Source organism: Octopus bimaculoides, chromosome 2 (assembly GCF_046866305.1).
Source record: "Octopus bimaculoides isolate indiv1 chromosome 2, ASM4686630v1, whole genome shotgun sequence".
In the NCBI taxonomy this organism is placed as follows: Eukaryota; Metazoa; Mollusca; class Cephalopoda; order Octopoda; family Octopodidae; genus Octopus; species Octopus bimaculoides.
In genome coordinates, this window is record NC_142929.1 from 111,871,538 (window position 1) to 111,893,109 (window position 21,572).

At 36.4% G+C, this 21,572-nt stretch overlaps 1 protein-coding gene across 3 annotated transcripts in view; it reads left to right on the forward strand.

Moving 5' to 3' along the window:
* LOC106884314 (Golgi apparatus membrane protein TVP23 homolog B) overlaps positions 1-21,572 on the forward strand; it is a 35,671-nt gene that overhangs the window by 11,256 nt on the left and 2,843 nt on the right. For 2 of the 3 annotated variants that reach the window (XM_014935638.3, XM_089347506.1), the window contains exons 2-6: positions 13,128-13,204; positions 14,067-14,221; positions 15,583-15,662; positions 17,222-17,347; positions 19,904-20,032. In XM_014935638.3, coding sequence (XP_014791124.1) covers positions 13,128-13,204; positions 14,067-14,221; positions 15,583-15,662; positions 17,222-17,347; positions 19,904-20,032 — 567 coding nt within the window. Of the gene's footprint in view, positions 1-8,079; positions 8,120-13,127; positions 13,205-14,066; positions 14,222-15,582; positions 15,663-17,221; positions 17,348-19,903; positions 20,033-21,572 lie in introns of all 3 variants that reach the window. The other variant, XM_014935639.3, reaches the window with a different exon arrangement.

Genomic DNA, 21,572 nt, shown 5'->3' on the forward strand with positions numbered 1-21,572 from the left:
GAGAGACCAGAGAGAGTAGGTGTTAACCGCAGGAAGTCGTAAGATGCCATTTCGGAAGTTTGTTGGAATATCGTTTGTTGGTTTGTGGAGAGTTTGTTGGATTGTTACGTTGTTGTTACCCTGCTTTGTTATATGTTTTATTGTTACTACACTGTTATAGTGTAAAAAAATTATCGTCATAAATATTGGCGATGAAGATTTGAAACTCACACAGGTCAGTTAATAGACTTTTGTGATACAAAGTTGTTAATGATGGAAGGCCTATTAGCTTCTATAATACATTTGCAAAAACAGCAGCAAGAACAACAATGGGAGTTGCAGAAACAACTACTTCAGCAACAACAAAAACAAACAACAGTTAATGGAGCTATGTCTTCAGAAGTCCGGAAACACTATAAGTTCATTTTCACCAGATGGCGTATTGAACTTTATAACAGAATTCAGTTATGACCCAGAGGAGGGTATAACTTTTGCAGCATACTTGAGAAGATATGAAGAAATCTTCAGGGAAGATTGCAAGTTGTGAATGGACAATGAAAAAATAAGACTATTATCACATAAATTAGTTCCAGCTGAACATGAAAAATATTGTAATTTCATACTACCCAAAATAACTAGTGGAATTTGTTTCCAGGAAACAGTTGAACTACTATCAAAAGTATTCAGTGATAAGAGTTCCCTATTTAACCCTTGACGGGAGTGTTGGAATCTAGTTAAAAAAGAGGATGAAAACTTTGTCACATATGAAGACTTTGTCGCAGATGTGGAGACACATATTTGTACATGTAAAAGTAAACGCAGTGAATATTAAATTACAACTAGATACTGGTAGCAATATCTCGATTATCAATACTGACATTTGGAAAAGAATTGGAAAACTTATGTTAAGGAAAACCTCAAAAATTGCAGGAGACATGACAGGTGAAAAACCACACTTCGTAGGCCAAATGTAGAGTGTTATCACATTTCAGGGAAAAACCTGTAGAGCAAAAGTTTTTTTGGTGAAAAATGCAACCAATCTGTTTGGTATAAACTGGTTGGAGTTGTTTGACTAATGGGCCTTTCCCATAAGTCTGTTCTGTAAAAAAATAAACTCAAGTACTGATTACATTATTTAGTTTAAAAGACAAAAATTATTGCTTTAGTCTGGGAAAGGAGCTATGCCTATGACTTTCAAAGGCCCTCCAAGCTTAGTGAAATTGAAGCAGTTGCTGTTTCTCTTGAACAGCAGCAGGAAACATGGGCAAGTGGGTGATTCTAGAGAGTTGGTATGAGGAGTAAGGACTGGGAAAGTAATTGTAAGTATAGGGTCTGGAGGATGTGCACAATATAGGTGATGAGATGTAATAAAGAGATGATGGTTAGGTAAGGGGATGGAATCCAATCTGATGCCTTCTTTCATTACTCTCTCTCAATATTAAGGGACCAAATTGGTAAGAGAGTGGGTGAGTAATAAATAATAGAGTAATGAAGAATAGTTTATGGAGACTTATGGGAGAGACCCAAGGGTTGATACCATACATCCTGATCTCAATCTTATCAAAACTACCATTTTTATCACTTTTTCTGTTTTGCTTACATAGGTTGGATGGGTTCTCTCCAGCATCATTTCACTACCAGTTGTGGTCCTTTATCACCTTTGTTAAGTTCAGCTACTTGAGATCAGTCATCATGATTTGATTCCATATCTTCCTTGACCTTTTTCTTCCACTGGGTCCTTTCTTTATGCAATGAGCTTACTCCATACACATCACATACCCATACCTGCATAGTCTTTTCTCTTGCTTACTATATCTGATTTTCTTTACATCAGGCTTGTCGCTCAGCTCATGTGCTCCATTGTTCAGCTGCACTACAGGGTGTCCACAAAGTCTGGGTACATGGGGATTAGCACATACTTTAAGAAATTATTATTTCTTATATTTAATTGGTTATGTTATGCTTTTATTTACTCCATGTACCCAGACCTTGTGGACACCCTGTATATTTGAAAGTGTAAGTTCAGGAATTAATGAGGACACTTTCAACCAGATTCCTTTGCATCTATTATTATATCATATATACATACATGTGCATATACATGCACACACACACACACACACACACACACACACACACACACAACTTTTATGGCAAATTAATTCAGAACTTACAGCTCTTTTACCCTGACTAGGAATTCTCATTTGTACCTATCATCATAGGTGCATTAGGTTATGTACCAACAAATTTGCACAAAAATCTAAAAATACATGGTTTCAAGGAAAAAGAGCAAAAGAAACTGATGCAGTTTCTCCAAATCCAATCTATTAGTGGCACACTTAAGATTTGTAAGACATTCCAAAAAATTTCCATCTGTGATTCTTATGTGGATAGATCCACACACTTGGGTGTATGCATTGACAGTTCAACCAACACACCAACTCAATCACATATTCACAAACACTGAGAATTCTCTTAACTCAAAAAGTTTTGTTGCTTTGTTAGTGACTGGCTTGAGCTCAAACAAAAATGACTGATTTTACAAGGGAAGTAGGGATGGAACCTGTCTTCTTTTGGTCAATCAAGTTGACTGGACCAAACAGAATTATATTTTTTGGGTTAGTATAAAATAATGACAGCAATCAGATTTAAATATTCTCACAATATATTTATTCAAATGTTTTTGTATTAGGAAAGAGTCAGAGGGTTCAGAAATGTGAGAAATGTTTTAATTGTTGTGTTTCATTAAACTACTGAAGTCGGTATTAATTGGTAATTTTTACTGATTAGGGTCATGAATGATATGTAGACCTTGTCCAAATATCTAAGCAATTAAACAAATTATTCCATCCTCTCTAGTATAGGTAATTAGATGTAAAATCTATGTCAGTATAATTATATATATTTGTGTGTGTGTGTGTGTATATATATATATATATATATATATATATATATATATATATATATATATAAAAAGTGCCACACCCTAACAGTTGAGGGAACCCGTGGAAGAGGTAGGCCCAGGAAGACCTGGGCTGAGGTGGTGAGGCAAGACCTTCGTACATTGGGCCTCACCGAGGCGATGACTACGGACCGAGACCTTTGGAAATGGGCTGTGCGTGAGAAGACCCGGCAAGCCAAGTAAGATCGTTGCCAGTGCCCCTGGACTGGTTCTTGTGCGGGTGGCACATGAGATGCACCATTTTGAGCGTGGCCGTTGCCAGTACCGCCTGACTGGCTCCTGTAGGATTTTCGAGCGAGATCGTTGCCAGTGCCCCTGGACTGGCTTGTGCGGGTGGCACATAAAAGACACCATTTCGAGCGTGGCCGTTTTCGTGCGGGTGACACGTAAAAGCACCCACTACACTCTCTGAGTGGTTGGTGTTAGGAAGGGCATCCAGCTGTAGAAACTCTGCCAAATCAGACTGGAGCCTGGTGTTGCCATCCGGTTTCACCAGTCCTCAGTCAAATCGTCCAACCCATGCTAGCATGGAAAGCGGACGTTAAACGATGATGATGATGATGATGATGATATGTGTATGTATGTATGTGTGTGCATGTATATATGTATGAATACGCACACATATGATCAGTTTGGTTTGGTTTGGTTTGTAGTCAGAAAGAAAGACCACTTGACTATATGAAAATAGTGAGGGTTCATAATATAGTATAATAATAATCATACTAAGAAACAATGCCCATGACTCTGAGGTTCTTGCAAGGCTGATCACCCTACACCTGTCAGATGTGCATGTTATGTATTTAAGTGGAACACTGTCAAAGACTGCTGCTGTGGAAATTCTACATGCACAGCTGTTCAGTAAAGTAAATAAAAGGATATTTTGTATAAAGTAAAAATTGTAATTATTAAGAATTAATAACATAGGGATAGTAGCTCATGGTTGTATGTCAAGGAGTTATTTCACTTATCAGTAGAGAGATTGGAGTAGAAACCAAATTCAGAAAAGTTAAAGGAGACAAGGACAGAAAATTATATGTTGAGAGTGACAGAGAGGAATAAAAGAATGGCAGATTGAAAAGATTTAATAGATGACTGGGTGTACAGAGGAATGACTGAAAGAACTGGTAGGGAGATATGGAATATTGGTATCACCTCCTCTATTAAAGCTGGGATCATTATCTGAATATTTACTTCCACTCCTGTAAACAAGTTGTATATGCTTCTGATATGGCATTTAGGTACATCTCATTTGAAGCCACATCTTTGGTTGTCATTTGAGTAAGTATATACACATATTTGTATGTTTTACACACACACCTCACTTGTATTATACATATCTATAGGTGCAGGCATGGTTATTTGGTTAAGAGGCTCACTTGGCAACCACATGATTTCAGGTTCAGTCCCACTGTGTGGCCCAAAGTACCACACAGTGGGACTCTTTTACTATGGCCCTGGGGAGATCAATGTCTTATGAGTGAATTTGGTAGGCAGAAATAGTATGGAAGGCCATCATGTGTATGTGTGTTGTGTGAGACGGATCTCATTAGTGAGGAAATAACCACCATTTATAATTTTATTTGCATGTGAATTAACCTTTTACATAACTATTTGACATTTGGAAACAATTGAATCTTTAAGTCAAAATATTTCTCTCTCTTATTTATCCAGTCTGTTACTCAATATCTCCCTGCCTCTCTCTGATACATGAAGTAAAATTTCATCATTGACTGCTTCATCTCTTAAAGCTGCTTTAGATATAAAATAGTCAAATGGATAAGATATCAGATTGACTACTTGTAGTTTTTGAGTTCAAATCTGCTGTAGGCATTTTGTTATCACAATATCAATTATTAACAACATATCAAACAATAAAATTCAGTTTTATCTATAATTTCCAATGTTTTTATTTTAATTAACCTAGTTCTTGTATTTTATTTTATGTATACAGGGTACGGACAGTATTCGTTCGCATGATGCCTATCTCAAGAAAAATAAAACTTTTATTTTTTGAGATGTATTTGTCAAATTTGGTTCAGTTTGTCTTCACGACATGTTCTGTTGATCTCACTAGACGAACCTGCCTTTGACCTCAGTGACAACCTCCAGGCAACCTCAAAACCGACCAAAGGTCTTCATCTCTATCTCTTATTTTAGGCCTCAGAAGGCCCTGGTAATCCTGGCTTTCAGCTTGTCCTTTATGCTGCAGTTGAATTTGTTGGTCTCTTGCTCCACCACTCTCCACACAAAGAAGTTGAGGAGGTTGCAGTCAGGTGAGTTGGTAGGCTAAATGACAGGTGCTGTGTGATCAAAGAAATTCTCTCACAGCCAGGCCTGAGTCTTCCAACTGCAGCTACCTGGTCAATCCAGGGCTTCACCACCTCTCTCAGAACACAGATGTAGCCATCAGTGTTCAGTCTGAGGCTTTCAGGGAAGAAGTGGAGTGGTACGATGTCACCTTCACTGCTGACAACACTGAAGACCATGATTGTTGCTGGCAATTTCATCTCTATGACACTGGGCATGTCCTTAGGTGAGACAGCAAATCACCTATTGTTCTGGGAGTTGATCTTCTGATCTTGGCAGAAATTCTTCTTGCTGAAGGAGAACCACAGCGTGTCTGGCTCTAGCAGATATTTCAACTTGTTGATCAGCTTCTATGAAAAATAACAAATGTCTTCATGCACCATCAGCTGGATGAGCTTTTCATCCACATCTTTCTCCCCACATCTTTCAATTTGCTGGATGTCATTGATGAATTTTGGTGTTCTGATGGTGTCAGATCATCGGTCATGGGTTTTCTCTGCTGTTGCCTTGTAGTCAAATCCTGAATCTTGTGGCTCATTTCTCACCTTTTCCACCATCCTTCTACTGACATTGAGGAAGCCTGAAATATCCTTGTTTGTGCTTCTGGCATGGATTCCAAGGAAGATATCATATCTCTTCCACAAATTGGGGAGGGGTGGTGGTGTTCAAAATTTTTCCTAGTTGATTATTCTGTAAAGCAATAATGCTAAAATACTTACTGTTTTTAAGAAAAAGACCAACAACAAAAGTCAAAAAAAAAAAATGTGCAAAATTAGAGCAGTTGAAAATTGTGAACAAATACCATTTGCACCCAATAATATATAAATTTATGAAAATTTATATATTTCTGTTGTTTTTCTGAACAAAACAATTCATTGTACTCCATGTGAGTTCACTTAGCTATTAGAAATAAATAGTAGGTCTGGAAATGTTACCAGCAAATACTAGCATCCTATCTTGGTAGAAGTGTATCTCATCTGCTTCGTGCTATTTAACTGAAGTTAAACATTGACACTTTATAACTTTTGTAGGTTTTATGTTATATTTCATCATCATCATCATCATATTCACTTTGCCATGCTTGCATGGGTTGGATGGAATTTGTTGAGGTGGATTTTCTATGGCTGGATACTCTTCCTGTTGCCAATTCTCACCTGTTTCCAAGTAAGGTAATATTTATCCATGATTGGACTTGTTTTCATGGAAGATTGGTAGCAAAGGATACTTTGCATGATGGGTATACTCATTTACAACTATTGCACAATATCAAGGTAAGGAGATAGTGAGGCATGCATGCATACATACATACATGTGCATGTATACAACAGGCCTCTTTCAGTTTCCATCAACCAATATCCACTTACATAGCTTCCATTGGCTCTGGGTTTATAATAAAAGACTCTTGCCTAAGGTGCCATGCAGTGGGACTGAATCTGGAACCATGTGGTTAAGAAACTGACTTCTTACCACACTACCATGTCTGTGCCTATTTACCTTAACATTTTTCTTTTATTTCCATGCATGCCCTGGAATTACATAATCTCTATCAAATATGTAGACACATTAGCAACTCACCAGGACATTGTCATAACACCATTTACTGTCTCTTGTATTTGAGTCAACCTTAAAACATATAACTTGAACAAAGGAGCCACTGCTACTTTGAAGGAAATTTGGTTCCCATTTCCAGCAGTTCGAGCAACTATATAAGCGGTTACTTCATTGGCTTAAACCAATGGTTTGCAACCATTTTTTACCTATGGACCCCTTTAATTTCAGTTTTACTTGGGTGGACCCTCATAGCCATTCAGTGTGTAAAAAATCCTATTATATTTTTATAATTAAATATCATTAGGAATGGTGTAAAAAAATTGCTAAAATATTTTGTGTATCTTATATGTATAAGCAATTAAATTAATTGTGCGTAAATTTTAGCAAAAAGAATCTTATATGGACCCCCCCCCCCCCAAGGGCCATATAAGTCCCAATGGAGAACCACTAGCTCAGACAATCAATTATCATCTTTGGGCCTAAATCTCTTAGGTTACTTATCTCTTTTAATAAATCCAGAAGCATCTTGGTTATTTCATTCTAACTAATATCATCCTGTCCATCTCTGCTACAGTGGGCTGTAATACCTCAAAACAGTAAAATAAATGCTAAATCTGTAGGTTGTTTCTGAATGTCACTTCAATAATTCTTTCATGACATTTTGGCTCTAGCTAACTCAACTTAGAAACTATCACCACTGCCATCATTGTGAGCTAAGTGGGTCTCTATATGATTGTTTCATTTGCTAGAAATAGCAACCAAATCTCCCTCAGATCTTATCTTGCTATAATCCAACATGTCCTACCTAAGGAAGAACATACTGGATTATGTAAATTCTAGGTATACTATATTAAAAAAAATTAAAAAAAAAAAAAAATTGGTACTGTCATGATCAGAAAGTCATTTTTCATGATTCTACTTGACAGGGCTGAACTAAGCCCCAAACAAAACTAACAACAATACAATGCTTGCTTACAGCACAAAAGCTTGATCTATTTATTTAACAGTCTGGTAAACTTAACACTTGGCCATTACTTAACAGTTAAAAAAAAGAAACAAAAAAAAAAACCCCAACAAATTGGCCCTTCCTCATATTTGTGAGTAGTTTGTATCATCATTGGTAATGACTTACTTGTAAATTGATGTTCTTTGTTATTTTAAGTGTCAACTGTCATTCAAAGCAAACATGTTTTGTAATTTTGTTTTGTATTTCACTTCTAATGATATAATTACTTTCCTTGTTTCTTTTTGTTTTTCTCTTTTAACCTTTTCTTTCATAGGTTTATTTCAAAAATATTTAGCAGAATTCCCTAGAAAGTTGTAAGTGATCTGAAATTGCATGTTTGTTTAAATGCTCACTCTTTTGTCCCTCTCCTCAGTCACGGCTCCACCTATCCATTACTGTTTTCTGAACAATTTAGGCACTAACACTTTGTGTCAGTCAACCCTACTTTCAAAGTTTAACTGTCTCATTATGTTACTAATTCCTAACATAACTATGCTTGTTGAACATAAATTATTTGCTGTTTGCTTTGTTATTGCAGAGCATATTTCATTTCATTTCATTTACACTATTGAAAACATCTGCAAAAACGCAGCCCATGGAAATATATATTATTACACTTGTTATGACTGATGGAATCTATAATAGAATTCAGCTTTGCATAATGCTTTCTGTATTTTACTAACATAAAGTAATGAAATAAATAAGTACACACACACACACACTCTCTCTCTCTTTCCCCATCCTCCACTCAGAAATATGAATTTTTCTTATTTCTTTGAGTTGCTTGGTACAACTAATGCACTAAGATGATATTTTTATATCTACAAAATAAAATGTTTACCAATGTCATTATATATGTGAGGCAGCAAGCTGACAGAATTGTTAGCACACTGGTTGAAATGCTTAGCAGCATTTTATCTATCTTTATGTTCTGAGTTCAAACTCGCTGAAGTCGACTTGCCTTTCATCCTTTTGGGGTCAATAACATAAGTACCAGTTGAGCATTGGGATCACTGTAATTGACGTACCTCCTCCCCCAAAATTGCCTGCCTTGTGTCAAAATTTGAAATTAATATCACATGTATATGTGTGTGTATGTACATGTGTATCTTTTCTGTTTATCTTTTCTCTGGAAAACAGACGTTAAATGATGATGATATATAATATGTTTTTGGTCAAACATTTCAGAAGCATTGGCTTGTGAAGGTCTTGGGCATTGCTCTTCTACTACTGCTGCCAGTAAAAACAAAATCCATTTTAAGATATGCACACACATACATACACATAGACAAAATTAATCTTAGACTATATTTTTTTATTAGTGATTGGTAAGCCAGGAGTAAACCTTAGACTTACGTTTGCATATTGTTTTAAACAAGGCATTTGGGCAGATAAACAAGATACTTTTGAAAGAGAGATACAATGTCAGACTATATGCTTACTTGAAGAATCACTCCAGTAAGTCTTCTCTCAAATACTTTGACATATTTATTAGATATTCCTGAAAAAAAAATAATAAATAATTGCTATTGACAGAAGGAATTGTAACACATTCGTCTGCTAAAGACTGAGCAGAGTTGAACTTCCGTTTGTATTAGCAGGCATTCCTTGTCTTAACTTTACAGCTGCTTGTATCTACTTCATCTTCACTGCAGTTACTCCATTGTTATATTTCACTTTACTATTCACTTTACATAATCTTTCATCATCCTTTCAGAATTATTTTGTTGATCACTCTTTCCTTTTTTTTTTCCTTTTCAACCACCAATTTCCAACAATTCAAATTAATATTTAACTGAACTTATCACATCTAATTCTAAATTCTTCATATTTCAAACAGCACCCCAAGTGGTTATGGACATTACCTGTCCTCTATATCCTAAAGGATAAAAGTACAATCCCTGCTTCTTTGTATATGTTTATTTCAGTCAAGTAAATTCCATGCCATGTCTCTTTTTTTCAGTGAATTACTGTTACATACCTATCCTGTTTCACTGCTTACTCCACCCACACTAAACACTTTGTTCATCCCTTCAAAAATCTTGTTTTGCTTATATCTACTTATCAATCATTAACCTACAAAATATTCTATTTTAATTTTATAAATCATATCTTAGCTCTTTATTGCAAGAGGGCTTGTCTGTTTGGGCTATTAGCTTTGTTACTCTCAAAATGCCCACACAAAGGCTAACATATACACATGTACAAAACTAAAGCACATATACAAGGGCTAATTTATACACGCACAGACTAACATTATCATGATTAGAAGCAAGGACACACACGTGTGTTTGTGTGCGTGTTTGTTTGTGTGTGTGCATGCACGCACACAGACATAAGTACCAATATTTTATTATTATCATTATTATTATTAAGTCATGTTACAGACTACTTTGCCTTTGCATCTCTTGTACAACATTCCTGACAGTAACATCTGTTAATTTCTTCAATGCTTTCTTTGAATGTCGCTTGGTTTGTGAATTAATAACTATTTATGGTTTTTTATATACTAAAATATCAAAATAGGAAGAAGAAATTGAAAGTGTGAGTTATCATGCGCATACATAAATGTAACAAATAAAATCTCTATAAGATATATTTTAGTAACATGTTCATGAAAAATCACATGCGAGTATCTACTTATTTATATTTGACATATTTATTCCTAATATTGATTTATTGAGATCTTGCCAACAACAGCTGGTATATATGTTCAAAAATTCACAATAGAAAATAAAATTTTTTGCATGACTTAGTCAGTGGAGGAAGGGTATCACTCATAACCCTTTTCAGGGCCTCTCAAGCAGGAGAGAGAAAAGGAAGAAATTATCATAAGGTCAGAGATCTAGCCTGAATGCTCAAAACATAGTGTACTCTCTTAAATTTACCACCCAAGAACAGAAATAGTGCTTCCATCAGACTTCCACACAGTTTCTGTCTTGCAAATTTTGTTTTGGTCAACACAGTAGAAAATGCTTGCTCAAGATAACAGTGTAGGGGGATTGAATATGATATGAAACGATGTAGTTATGAAGCAGACTTCTTAACTACATGGTTACATTCCTTTTCCAAGCTGTTTTTGCTTGTTAATGTTTAGAACATAAATTTACATGAAACTTTGACGAAAGGTTTTAATTTAAATCATTTTAAAACAGGAAGTTTGTATCAGGACCAACAACAGTTTTAGGTGAGTTAGTATCAGAAGGGTTAATTAATGTCTGTAAAGACTACTTAAAATTCCTTACATGGTCTATAAGTAAAATTGTCTGGGAATGGGTTTTGTTTCCCTGTCTCTACCAAAACCTTATTAAATAAAACATATAAAGGAAGAAAAGCTGTTGAAACAAGCTACCTTGTAAGTCTATCTAGCTAGCTAGTTAGCCAGCTCTCCCTCTCTTTGGATTAGCTTGCTTGGATTACATCAAATGTATTTTGTGTGTGTGTGTGTGTGTGTGTGTATATATATTCATTTGTCTGGGTTAGACATGGATATAATTAGGATTTTAAGGTCACCACCCTTATCTGATTTTCAAGTAAGGAGTTCTTTTGCTTCACATATTTTTATATTTGCAGGACAGCTGAATCTAATGTCAACAAGAAATTTAAACAATGTTAATGATTTGTTGAAACAGTGACAAGTAGACATCCATCCATTCATGCATGCACTCTACAGTAGGTTTCCTACAGCTTTAGTCTACCAAACTCACTCATGGCTTTAGTCACCCTGGGGCTATGGGTGCCAAGGTGCTGCACACTGGGACTGAGCCTGAAACCACATGATTGCAAAGCGAACATCTTAATGACATGACCTCCTTGCAGTTGATATATGCTTATTGTTGAACATCAAATTTGGTGATGACCATCTTACCTTTTCATTAGTTGATTGTTTGGTGACTGTTTGTCACAATTTTTGATGTGCTGGAGAGGCCAGCTTTTACTTTGAATACTTCTTTTTTTGCTTCTCCTTTTAGTGCTGAGAGTTTTTCTCCTGTTAATCTTCAGTCCTCTCTAATAACGAGACTGCCAAAGTGAACTTTAGTTTTGAGCCTTCCAAAGACTACAGAGATCTATCTTAGGTGGCTTTGAATCTCCTTGCCCAGAGTGTAGTTATTGGTAATGATGCAACATAGGTATCTGAATTTGGTGTGTGTAGGCTTCTGATGTTGACCAAGTTCCTGTTCTTGTTAAGTTGGAAGTTAATTATGACTTTTGCTATCCTTCTGCATAACAGTATGGGCATACTGATGAAGAGCACATTAAAAAGTAAAGGACCAGTAAACAGCTTTGCCAATTCCTGATTTCTACCTTCCACCAACAACTCAAGCCATCATCTGTTTGTGAAAATGATAGACGAATTTACTGAGTGTCTTTCATAGTTCCCTGTTTAGTGTCAAAAAACTGTGACAGATCTACAAATGTCATAAACAGGTCCTGATGTTGCTTTGTATTTCTTTAAAAGCTGTTGTGTAATGAAGATTATGTTGATTGTTCTATGGTCCTCATGGACACTTTGATACTGGTGTGACATTTTATGATTTGATTAGAGCGACCTTTCGAGCAGTAATGGACAGGAATGTTGTATACTTGTTGGAGTAAACAGATTTGTCGTTTTTGGTTTTGTAACTATGACAATGTCATTATCCTTCCAAGATTGAAGTGAAATGGATATATTATTCAATTTTGATAATTGAATTAGCACATAAGTGTCTGATCATTCCACTGACACATGTACCATTAACATGATCCTCAGGTAGAGTCAGTATGACACAGTACTTTTGAGTCACAGGTGCATCCATCTAATGGGCTTCTTCATAGTTTCCATCTACTCAGTTTCACTCATAAGGCTTGCACTAGTATTGAACTTGAGACTTCATGATTGTGAAACAAACTTTTTAACCATTAAGCCATGCTTCTGATTCCATACCTCTGTGATGTAGGGATGAAATGTTCTTGTGCAGAAGTAACCACCCTCCTTCAAGATCAAGAGATTCCAAATTTACCAATGTTGTAATCACTAACCAAAGTTGGTGTATTAACATAGTAATGGATGACAAGTATTTTCACAAATGAAATGTTCTTCATTATTCATCACTGGTCTTTCAATTAGAGATGTGTCATCTGATTACTTCACTGATGTTCTGAAATAATTTTTGAGGGTATAGAATGCTTCTTTTGCAAGACTTTGGTCAGCCCAGGGCTACAGTAGAAGATACTTGTCCAAGGTGCTATGCAATGTGACTAAACCCAAGACGATATGATTAGAAAGCAAGCTTCTTAAACATACACACACACACACATTTATATACTAACATATATTTACAGGTCATTATGGATGGAACAGAAGAGGTGATAAATTTTGGTGAAGAAGAGGATATCCTGGAACGAAGGAAGAAGGTGAAGTAAGTATAAGAAGGGAGATCATTTTAGAAGTAAGTTCACTTTTCATCATCATCATTTTAACTCCATGGGATGGATGGAATTTATTGAAGCAAATTTTCTACAGTCAGATGCTCTTGCTGTTGCCAACCCAGACATGTTTCCAAGCAAGGTAATATTTACCCATGTTCAGACATGTTCACACAGGATATTGAGAATGAATGACTACTTGTATGATAGTGACAATCATTTTACAACTATCATGCAATGTCAAGACAAAGAGACAAACATACACATTCATACAGATTTATTTTTGCCGAATGTCTTCCCTCAGACACTTCAAATCATCGCTGTAGAACTCTTAATTGATGGTCTGGCCCTGGGGGATGAATTCTTGATGCACAATACTGCAGATGTTGCATGAAAATGATGACCATGCACTTGATTCAGATGTGGCTCTGTCGTGCACCTGTGCCACTCAAAACATTGTGTATGACCCACAACCTCGATGTCGTAAGCTTGCCAAAGTATTCAATGTCTCTGTAGCAGACTTCCTAAGTTTAACGCAAAATTTCATGGCTCTTTGTTCCAGCTTCCTGAACATGACAAAAATTGCAGACTAAAGCATACATGTGATCACAAAAACACAAATTTCACAATTGGCAAAGTAAAGACGGCGATGTCACTTGGCACACTGCCTCATGAAAGTCACTTCTAGCTCTCACTGCACATGCAACTGTGTGCTGCCATCTGTTGGCACACTACAGAACTAGTTTGGGAACTTTTTGATACCACCTCATAGTGATATATATATAAAGAAACAAGCATTTCAGCTAATATTGTAATATTTGAAATATTAATCCTTTATTTTCTTTCTTTTTCCAGACATCCATTTGCTGTTTTTTTCCATTTAATATTCCGAAGTGCATCCGTTGTTGCTTATCTCTTTTGTGGTTGGTTCAGTTCAAGCTTTATTGCAAGTTTTGTTGTCATTGTCATCTTTTTATCCATGGATTTCTGGACTGTGAAAAATATTACAGGTATTGACATTTAAAAAAGCTTTTTTAATGTTTTTTTTTAATATCTAATATGTTTTCTAAATGTTAAATTGAGGTTATTATTTTAAGGCAAGTTTAAGAATGACAACAGAATATTCACTGTTGGAGGGGTTCAGTATTAAGAGTAGAGTCAAATTTACTGTCAAGTTTATGTTGACTAGTAAGTGTTGTATTTATTGTGGCTTTATCAGAAGGAAACTAATTTATCAAGAGTTTGCTTATACCATAGGACAAGAGGCAAGACCCTAGTGTGGTGAGATTGCAAAATGGTTTTGTTAGCTGTTTGGAGCAATTTCACTTGTGGTGTCTATGCTCTTGGCAGCCATGCCATTAGTATCACACCACCACTACCACCACCACCCTATCCTTGGGTGCCTGTAGCAGAGACCACTCTAAATGCAAGAATTCAGACCAGATCTCCAGTTTGGTAATAACTCTTGTGTTTTGGCTTATCCTCTTCCCTACTAATACCAGATTTGGGTGCTTCCTTTTATCCTCTGACTAAGCCATAAAAAAAAGAAGATAATAACTTTTCATTTCCCATTTAACATATAGGGCCTGTGGGCTTATTAATAAAATAAAATGATATATTGCTTTTATTAGAGATGTGTGAAGAATTGATAAAGTCTCTTCTCAGGATGCTGAGCCTCATTAAATGTTGTTGATTATTGTTGTTGTTGCTACTACTTGTTATTATTGTTGCTGTTGCTGCTATCTTGAAGAACCACTAGAGCTCTTATGGTTCTTTACATTTCTGAGTTCACATCTCACCAAGATCAACTTTGTGTTTCATCGTCTGGGGATTGATACCTGTCAAATGATATCAACTAACCTCTACCCAGAATTTCTATATAAATTTGGAGAGTTACAACATGTGTGGATGAATTGCTATTTAGGTGGACTAGTCTAGTGCCATGAAGGATCACATCAGCCTGATAATTATCTAAAACTATAAATGACTGAAGACTGTCAATTAATTAGTTAAACGGGAAAGATGAAGGGAAATAGAAAGTCTGACTGGTAGTGCTTAGATGTAGTAACTTGGTAAGGACTTTCATAGAAATATAAATTATAAAAAAGGCAGATTAGCTGACTTCCAAACTAGAGATTGTGTATGTTACTTTTTAATGTTTTTGATCATGTAAATATAATCTCATTGTCAATTAAAGATGTTGAATGAGTTCATTGAATGAGTACTTTGTATACACCATACAAAAACATCTCTTCCTTATCTGATTACTCTATAACATTCACTGAAATATTTCCCTAGTATTTTCCTTTCATCACTTAGTCAAATGAGGAGAGGCAGCACTTGATGAATGTATTCTTTGCTTTTCTTACAGGTCGATTGTTAGTAGGTCTCCGGTGGTGGAACTATATTGATGAAAGTGGTGCAAGCCATTGGGTGTATGAGTCTCGTAAGGTAATTTATTTTCTGTTATTGTAGAAAATTTTTATGATCACATAACCCCTAACATTTGGCCTCCTAGTTCTCCAGATCGCAATCCATTGGACTATTACATGTGGAGCATTGTTGAGAGAGAGGTCAAAGAACACGCCCATAACACCAAAGATTCTTTGAAAGCTGCCATAGTCAGAGTAATGTCCAAAATGAACCAGGACCACTTGATTCAAGCACGTAGATGATTTAGATCTCATGTAGAAGCAGTTGTTGAAGCTGAAGGTGGCTTTATTGAATAACATTATAGAAAAGAAGGTTTATTTTTACCCTCCTAGCATTTTTTGATAAATAAAGTTATTATCTGTTATTATATATCTGTTTTTTTTTTATAAGCATAAATCTGTTCTCAAATATCTTACACACCCTGTAATTCATTGTTTCTAAACTTATAAACTAGACAAGAAATTTAGTCTTGTCATTCTGTAGACATGTCACCTAAATGGTATGAATTCACCATAACTAGCAGTGTCGCTGTATAGAGACTCCAGATAGGTATAGTGCTGAAATACCACCAATACCACTCTTCACAAGTGGTTTTTCAACAGTAAAAACACTATTGCCACTCTTTAGACACTCCTCATAAATGGTATCTTAACACCTTAACTAGCAATGCCACTCCATACAGGTGGTATATAATGGTATTTTAACCCCTTATCTATACCTGCCACTCCACATAGGAGGAATTCTAGCACCATTTTTAACAATGTCACTCTGTAGATATTTTACAATCTTAACTACCTACCACTCCACATTGGTGTTATTTCAGCATAATAGCGAGTGTCACAGTTTAGAATCTTGTATTATATTGTCATTATCATCATCATCATATGGCTGTTGTCCATGCTGGCATGAGTTGGATGGTTCAACCAGGACTGGCAAGCTGTAAGGCTGCACCAGACTCCAGTCTGATTTGGCATGGTTTCTATGGCTGGATGCCTTTTCTAACACCAACCACTCCAAGAGTGTAATGGGTGCTTTACCGTGCCACCGGCACAGGTATCATTTGCATGACACCAGTATCTGTCACAACTGCGATTTTACTTGGCCTGATGGGTCTTCTTCTCAAACATGACATAATGCCAAAGGTCTTGGTCATTGGTCGTTGCCTCCATGAAACCCAACACTCAAAAGGTGCTTTTCACATGCCACTTGCATCAGCCACTTTGCCCAACGCTGAAAGGTGATTTTTATATGCCATTGGCATGGGTGCCAGTTATGTGACACCAGCATCGGCCATGACTATGATCTCATTTGGCTTGACGTGTCTTCTCAAGTACAGTATATCGCCAAAGGTCTCAGTCGCTAGTCATTGCCTCGGTGAGGCCCAAAGTCTGAAAATCATGCTTCACCACCTCATCTATCTCCACCACAAGTTCCCTCCATGGTTAGAGATTGGCATTTCTTTACACAGCTGTCCTCATCCAAAATTCTATATGATGAGGTTAATATTTAATAATTTTTTTATAATCCTTCATCTCTAAATTGTGAAAATGTAAAATGTTTATTTTCTGTCCCAACAGGGATCTTCCAAAAGCAAAGTAACAGCTGTGGAATCCAGAGTGTTCTGGTTGTCTCTTGTATCCTGCCAAATAATATGGATTGTGCTATTTTTTGGAACTATCTTCACACTCAACTTTGAGTGGTTTGTAAGTATCAATTTGAAATTAACAGCTACTTTTCATCTATATTAATGTGTTATTGGAATTTGTTCAAACTAATGAGACAGCCACTACCTTGTTGATCAAGCAGTTATAAATAGCATCCAACCCCCCCCCCCCCCCTACTTATTCCTGAAAAGATAAGATGGCAATGGCTAGAATGCCTTTGGTCATGGCTGAATAATAACTGGCAGTTGTTACATTGATTTCTTGTGTGTGTGTGTGTGTGTGAGAGAGAGAGAGAGAGAGAGAGAGAGAGAGAGAGAGAGAGAGAGAGAGAGAGAGAAAATCTTAGTTGATTCTTGCTTTCATGCCTCATATGTTTAAACAGTAAAGCTGTTACCATGATTCCTCTCATTTAGACATAGATCATCTTAGATATCCTTGTACATCTGAATTCTAACTTCTCTATTTGCCTACCATGCCCCTACATATCTTGTGTGTCTGTAATCCATATTGGCTATGCTAGATGGAATTTCTACCCGCTCCTTTTCTGCATATTGAATCTAACTATTACTGATGATAGCTTCTTTCTGCATTTACTTTGAGATATCCCTATTCTAAATTCTGCTCTCAAGTCTGGAATTTCTTTTCTAAACCTATTACAGATTACTTATGAGAACTAACTCCCTTGTTATGACCTGGATAAATATAACAAAGAGGCGGGAGATGAGGATTAGTCCTGAGGAATTCCTACCTGCATGCTAAACTCTTTGTTGGCAGAATCCCTGTACATGACTTGAATGGCCCTTGCAAGCTATTTATCTACTAGTTTCCTTGGCATCACCAGTTTGCAGAGCATAGAACCTGGTCAAAGATCTTCTCCAAGTCAACAACTGCTTGGTATAGGGGTTTACTCATAGTACTTTGGCAGTTAACTTACTAGAAAGATAGAATCAATAGTACCTCTTCTTAGTACGAAGCCGAACTGTCTCATCTTGGTTAATTCTCTTCCTAATCAGTTCAGTTACTACTCATTCCATAATCTGGTCCAGTAATTTGATACCTATGGAATTTCTTCTCTTTAGTACATCTTTTCTCTTGTAACAGTTGGCAATAATGATACTATACCATTTATTGAGTATGACACCTTCCTGTAGTGATTGACTATGAGAATAACTATCCTATGCCTAACTCCACCAGATATTTTAAGTACCTCAGTATGTATTCCTAATGAACCTGATGCTTTCCCTACCTTTATATTCTTAATCACTCTGTCTACCATATTGTTGTCATCTCGAATGGTTTGTATCTCTGTTGGTCCAGTTTTAGGAGACCCTCATTTTTTCATGTATTCCCTTCATTCAACAACCTCTCAGAAAAGAATTTCCCTGTCTCTTTCTTTTTAATATCAATAAGAACGCTGTTATTGTTCATCCACACTTCTCTCCCATGTCTTGGTTCTCTCTGAGCACTTTGCCTTGCAGTTTGGAAACTTTACCTCTCCTATTCACACTGTAGAACATTTGGTGAATTTCTTACCTTCTGCTTCTTTCCTTGCTAAGTACACCTAACATCTAGCTTTTCTTATACTCGCTGCTACATTCTTTTTTCCATTCTTTCCAGGTCTGTCTCTTAGCTTTTAAGATTATTTCCACTGTACTGTCACCGTATGTCTAGCTGTAGTCTTACCCCAATAACCCACATATTGCCTTCTAGGAGCTTCTACTTGTCCTCTATATTACAAGTTTCCATCTCTTCCTCTCTTGTGGCAAATGTTTGAATTAGTTCTCTGAATCTCTGATTGCTCATTGACTCTTGAACTTTCTATATGTTCCTTCTCCATATTGAGTCTCTGAGTCCATCTAGCTCTTATTTCAAAGTACTAATCACTAAATTATGCTGTGTGGTACATTCTTTAAGATGGAACAGTCATGGCTGGAATGCTTTGATCATTAGGGCTCCTTGATCAGTAATTTTTCCTAAAGAGAATACAAGGAGATACTATATTGGTTATACCCTATTTCTTAATCATGACTTTTATCTGATTGGAACTCATTAATTTGACTCTTTTACTTGTTTCAGTCATTTGACTGCGGCCATGCTGGAGCACCGCCTTTAGTCGATCAAATCGACCCCAGGACTTATTCTTTGGAAGCCTAGTACTTATTCTATCAGTCTCTTTTGCCGAACCGCTAAGTTACGGGGACGTAAACACACTAGCATCGGTTGTCAAGAGATGTTGGGGGACAAACACAGACATATACACACACATACATATATATATATATATATATATATATATATATATATATATATATATATATATATTACATATATACGACAGGCTTCTTTCAGTTTCCGTCTACCAAATCCACTCACAAGGCTTTGGTCGGCCCGAGGCTATAGTAGAAGACACTTGCTCAAGGTGCCACGCAGTGGGACTGAACCCAGAACCATGTGGTTGGTAAGCAAGCTACTTACCACACAGCCACTCCCGCGCCTATTGACTGTTAACAGAAAATAATTTCAACAGCTTTCCTGTTTACTTACACACTATACTGTAAATTGGAATAAACTCTCAAAATATTTTATCTTTTCCAGATGGTTGTGATTGTTGGTATTGTAATGAATGGTGCTAATCTTTATGGATATATCCGGTGTAAAATTGGTGCCAAGAAGTCCCTGCGAAGTGTAGCTTCCAATTTCTTAGGACAACATATTCTACAAACAGTAAGTTGGTGATTTTAATTTCTTCTTTTCTACTGTTTCATAATGGCTGTGAGGCTAAGTTGCTTAACTTGTGAACTACATGGCCGATAACCTTGAGTTCAAACTTTGTGGTTTACTTTTGAGCAAGGCCCTTAACTCTAGTTTTTCGCTTGCCTCAGACTTATTGGTCAACAACATTCTTAACTGTTTCACAGTAGACTAGTTAAAAAAGAAGAACCAGCTGTATATATATATAAAGAGAGAGAGAGAAAATCTCCAGCAATATGCAAATATTTAAATTTTTAAAACTGCACTGCTCATGAAAAAATAGTATTGAATGAGGATATGAGGTACCATTTAGTAGATAGCTGTATTATAACCATTGTAGACAGTATTAGAGTTGCACTATAACAAAAGGATGATGATCATCACATTGAGTTAAGCTTGCTCAGATTTGCATCTCCCTGATCCTTCATCCACCTCTATCTTCCATGGCATGTGATAGTTCCTATCAGTGATGTCCAGTTATTTGATTGATGTTTGTCTTCACAGGGCAACAATTATATTGAGGTATCAAAAGCTCCCCCCTTACTTCTTCAGCAGTGTCCAACAAAGCAAGTTCTCCTTTTTCTAATTGTGTTTGATACTTAGTAAGCTTATCCCTCTTGGCGGGGGGGGGGGTTCTTTGCAGGACACATTCAAACTGGCACAGAGCATGCAAATGTAGATGCCATAGTTTCAAGCCTTTTGGTTAGTATCAAATGTGACTTCTACACAGAAGTTCCTTTTCAGATTCTCTGAAAGCTTAGATTTCTAAAGTATGCTGAAATTTGCTCAAATTTTGCTGATACTTAGCTTAACACCTGCACTATAGGTATTATGTTATTCTTGAAGTTCATAAAAGAATTTACTGGTATTAATGAACTTTGTAAGAATTTACCAGTTTATTGGGCTTGACTATATCCTCTGAACTGTAACCCATTAGCACCTATGGTCCTTTTTTTAGGATCAGAAGGATAATCCATCATATTTCTGCAACACCTGTATTTTTCTGAGATATCTTTAGTCAGTCATCAAGACTGGAGTCATCATCATCATCATCATCATCATCATCATCATCATCGTTTAACGTCCACTTTCCATGCTAGCATGGGTTGGACGATTTGACTGAGGACCGGTGAACCAGATGGCTGCACCAGGCTCCAATCTGATTTGGCAGTTTCTACAGCTGGATGCCCTTCCTAATGCCAACCACTCAGAGAGTGTAGTGGGTGCTTTTACATGCCACCGGAGTGTCTTTCATATATTGTAATGAAATTTTTTTAATATATTTATTATCAGATAAAGTTGTTTAAAAAATAGATTTTGGGTAATAAATTAAAGAAAAAATTTGGGCACTAATGGGTTAATAAACCACAACTAGAAACATGGCTTTAACCTTACAAAATCAAGAAGTTCCAGATACTCAGCCTCTGTAATAACAGCAGTAGAGTATGCTGATGATTAAACTCTAATGTCAAATATAATTGCAGAAATCACTTCACTGGTTGGAAGATGCCAT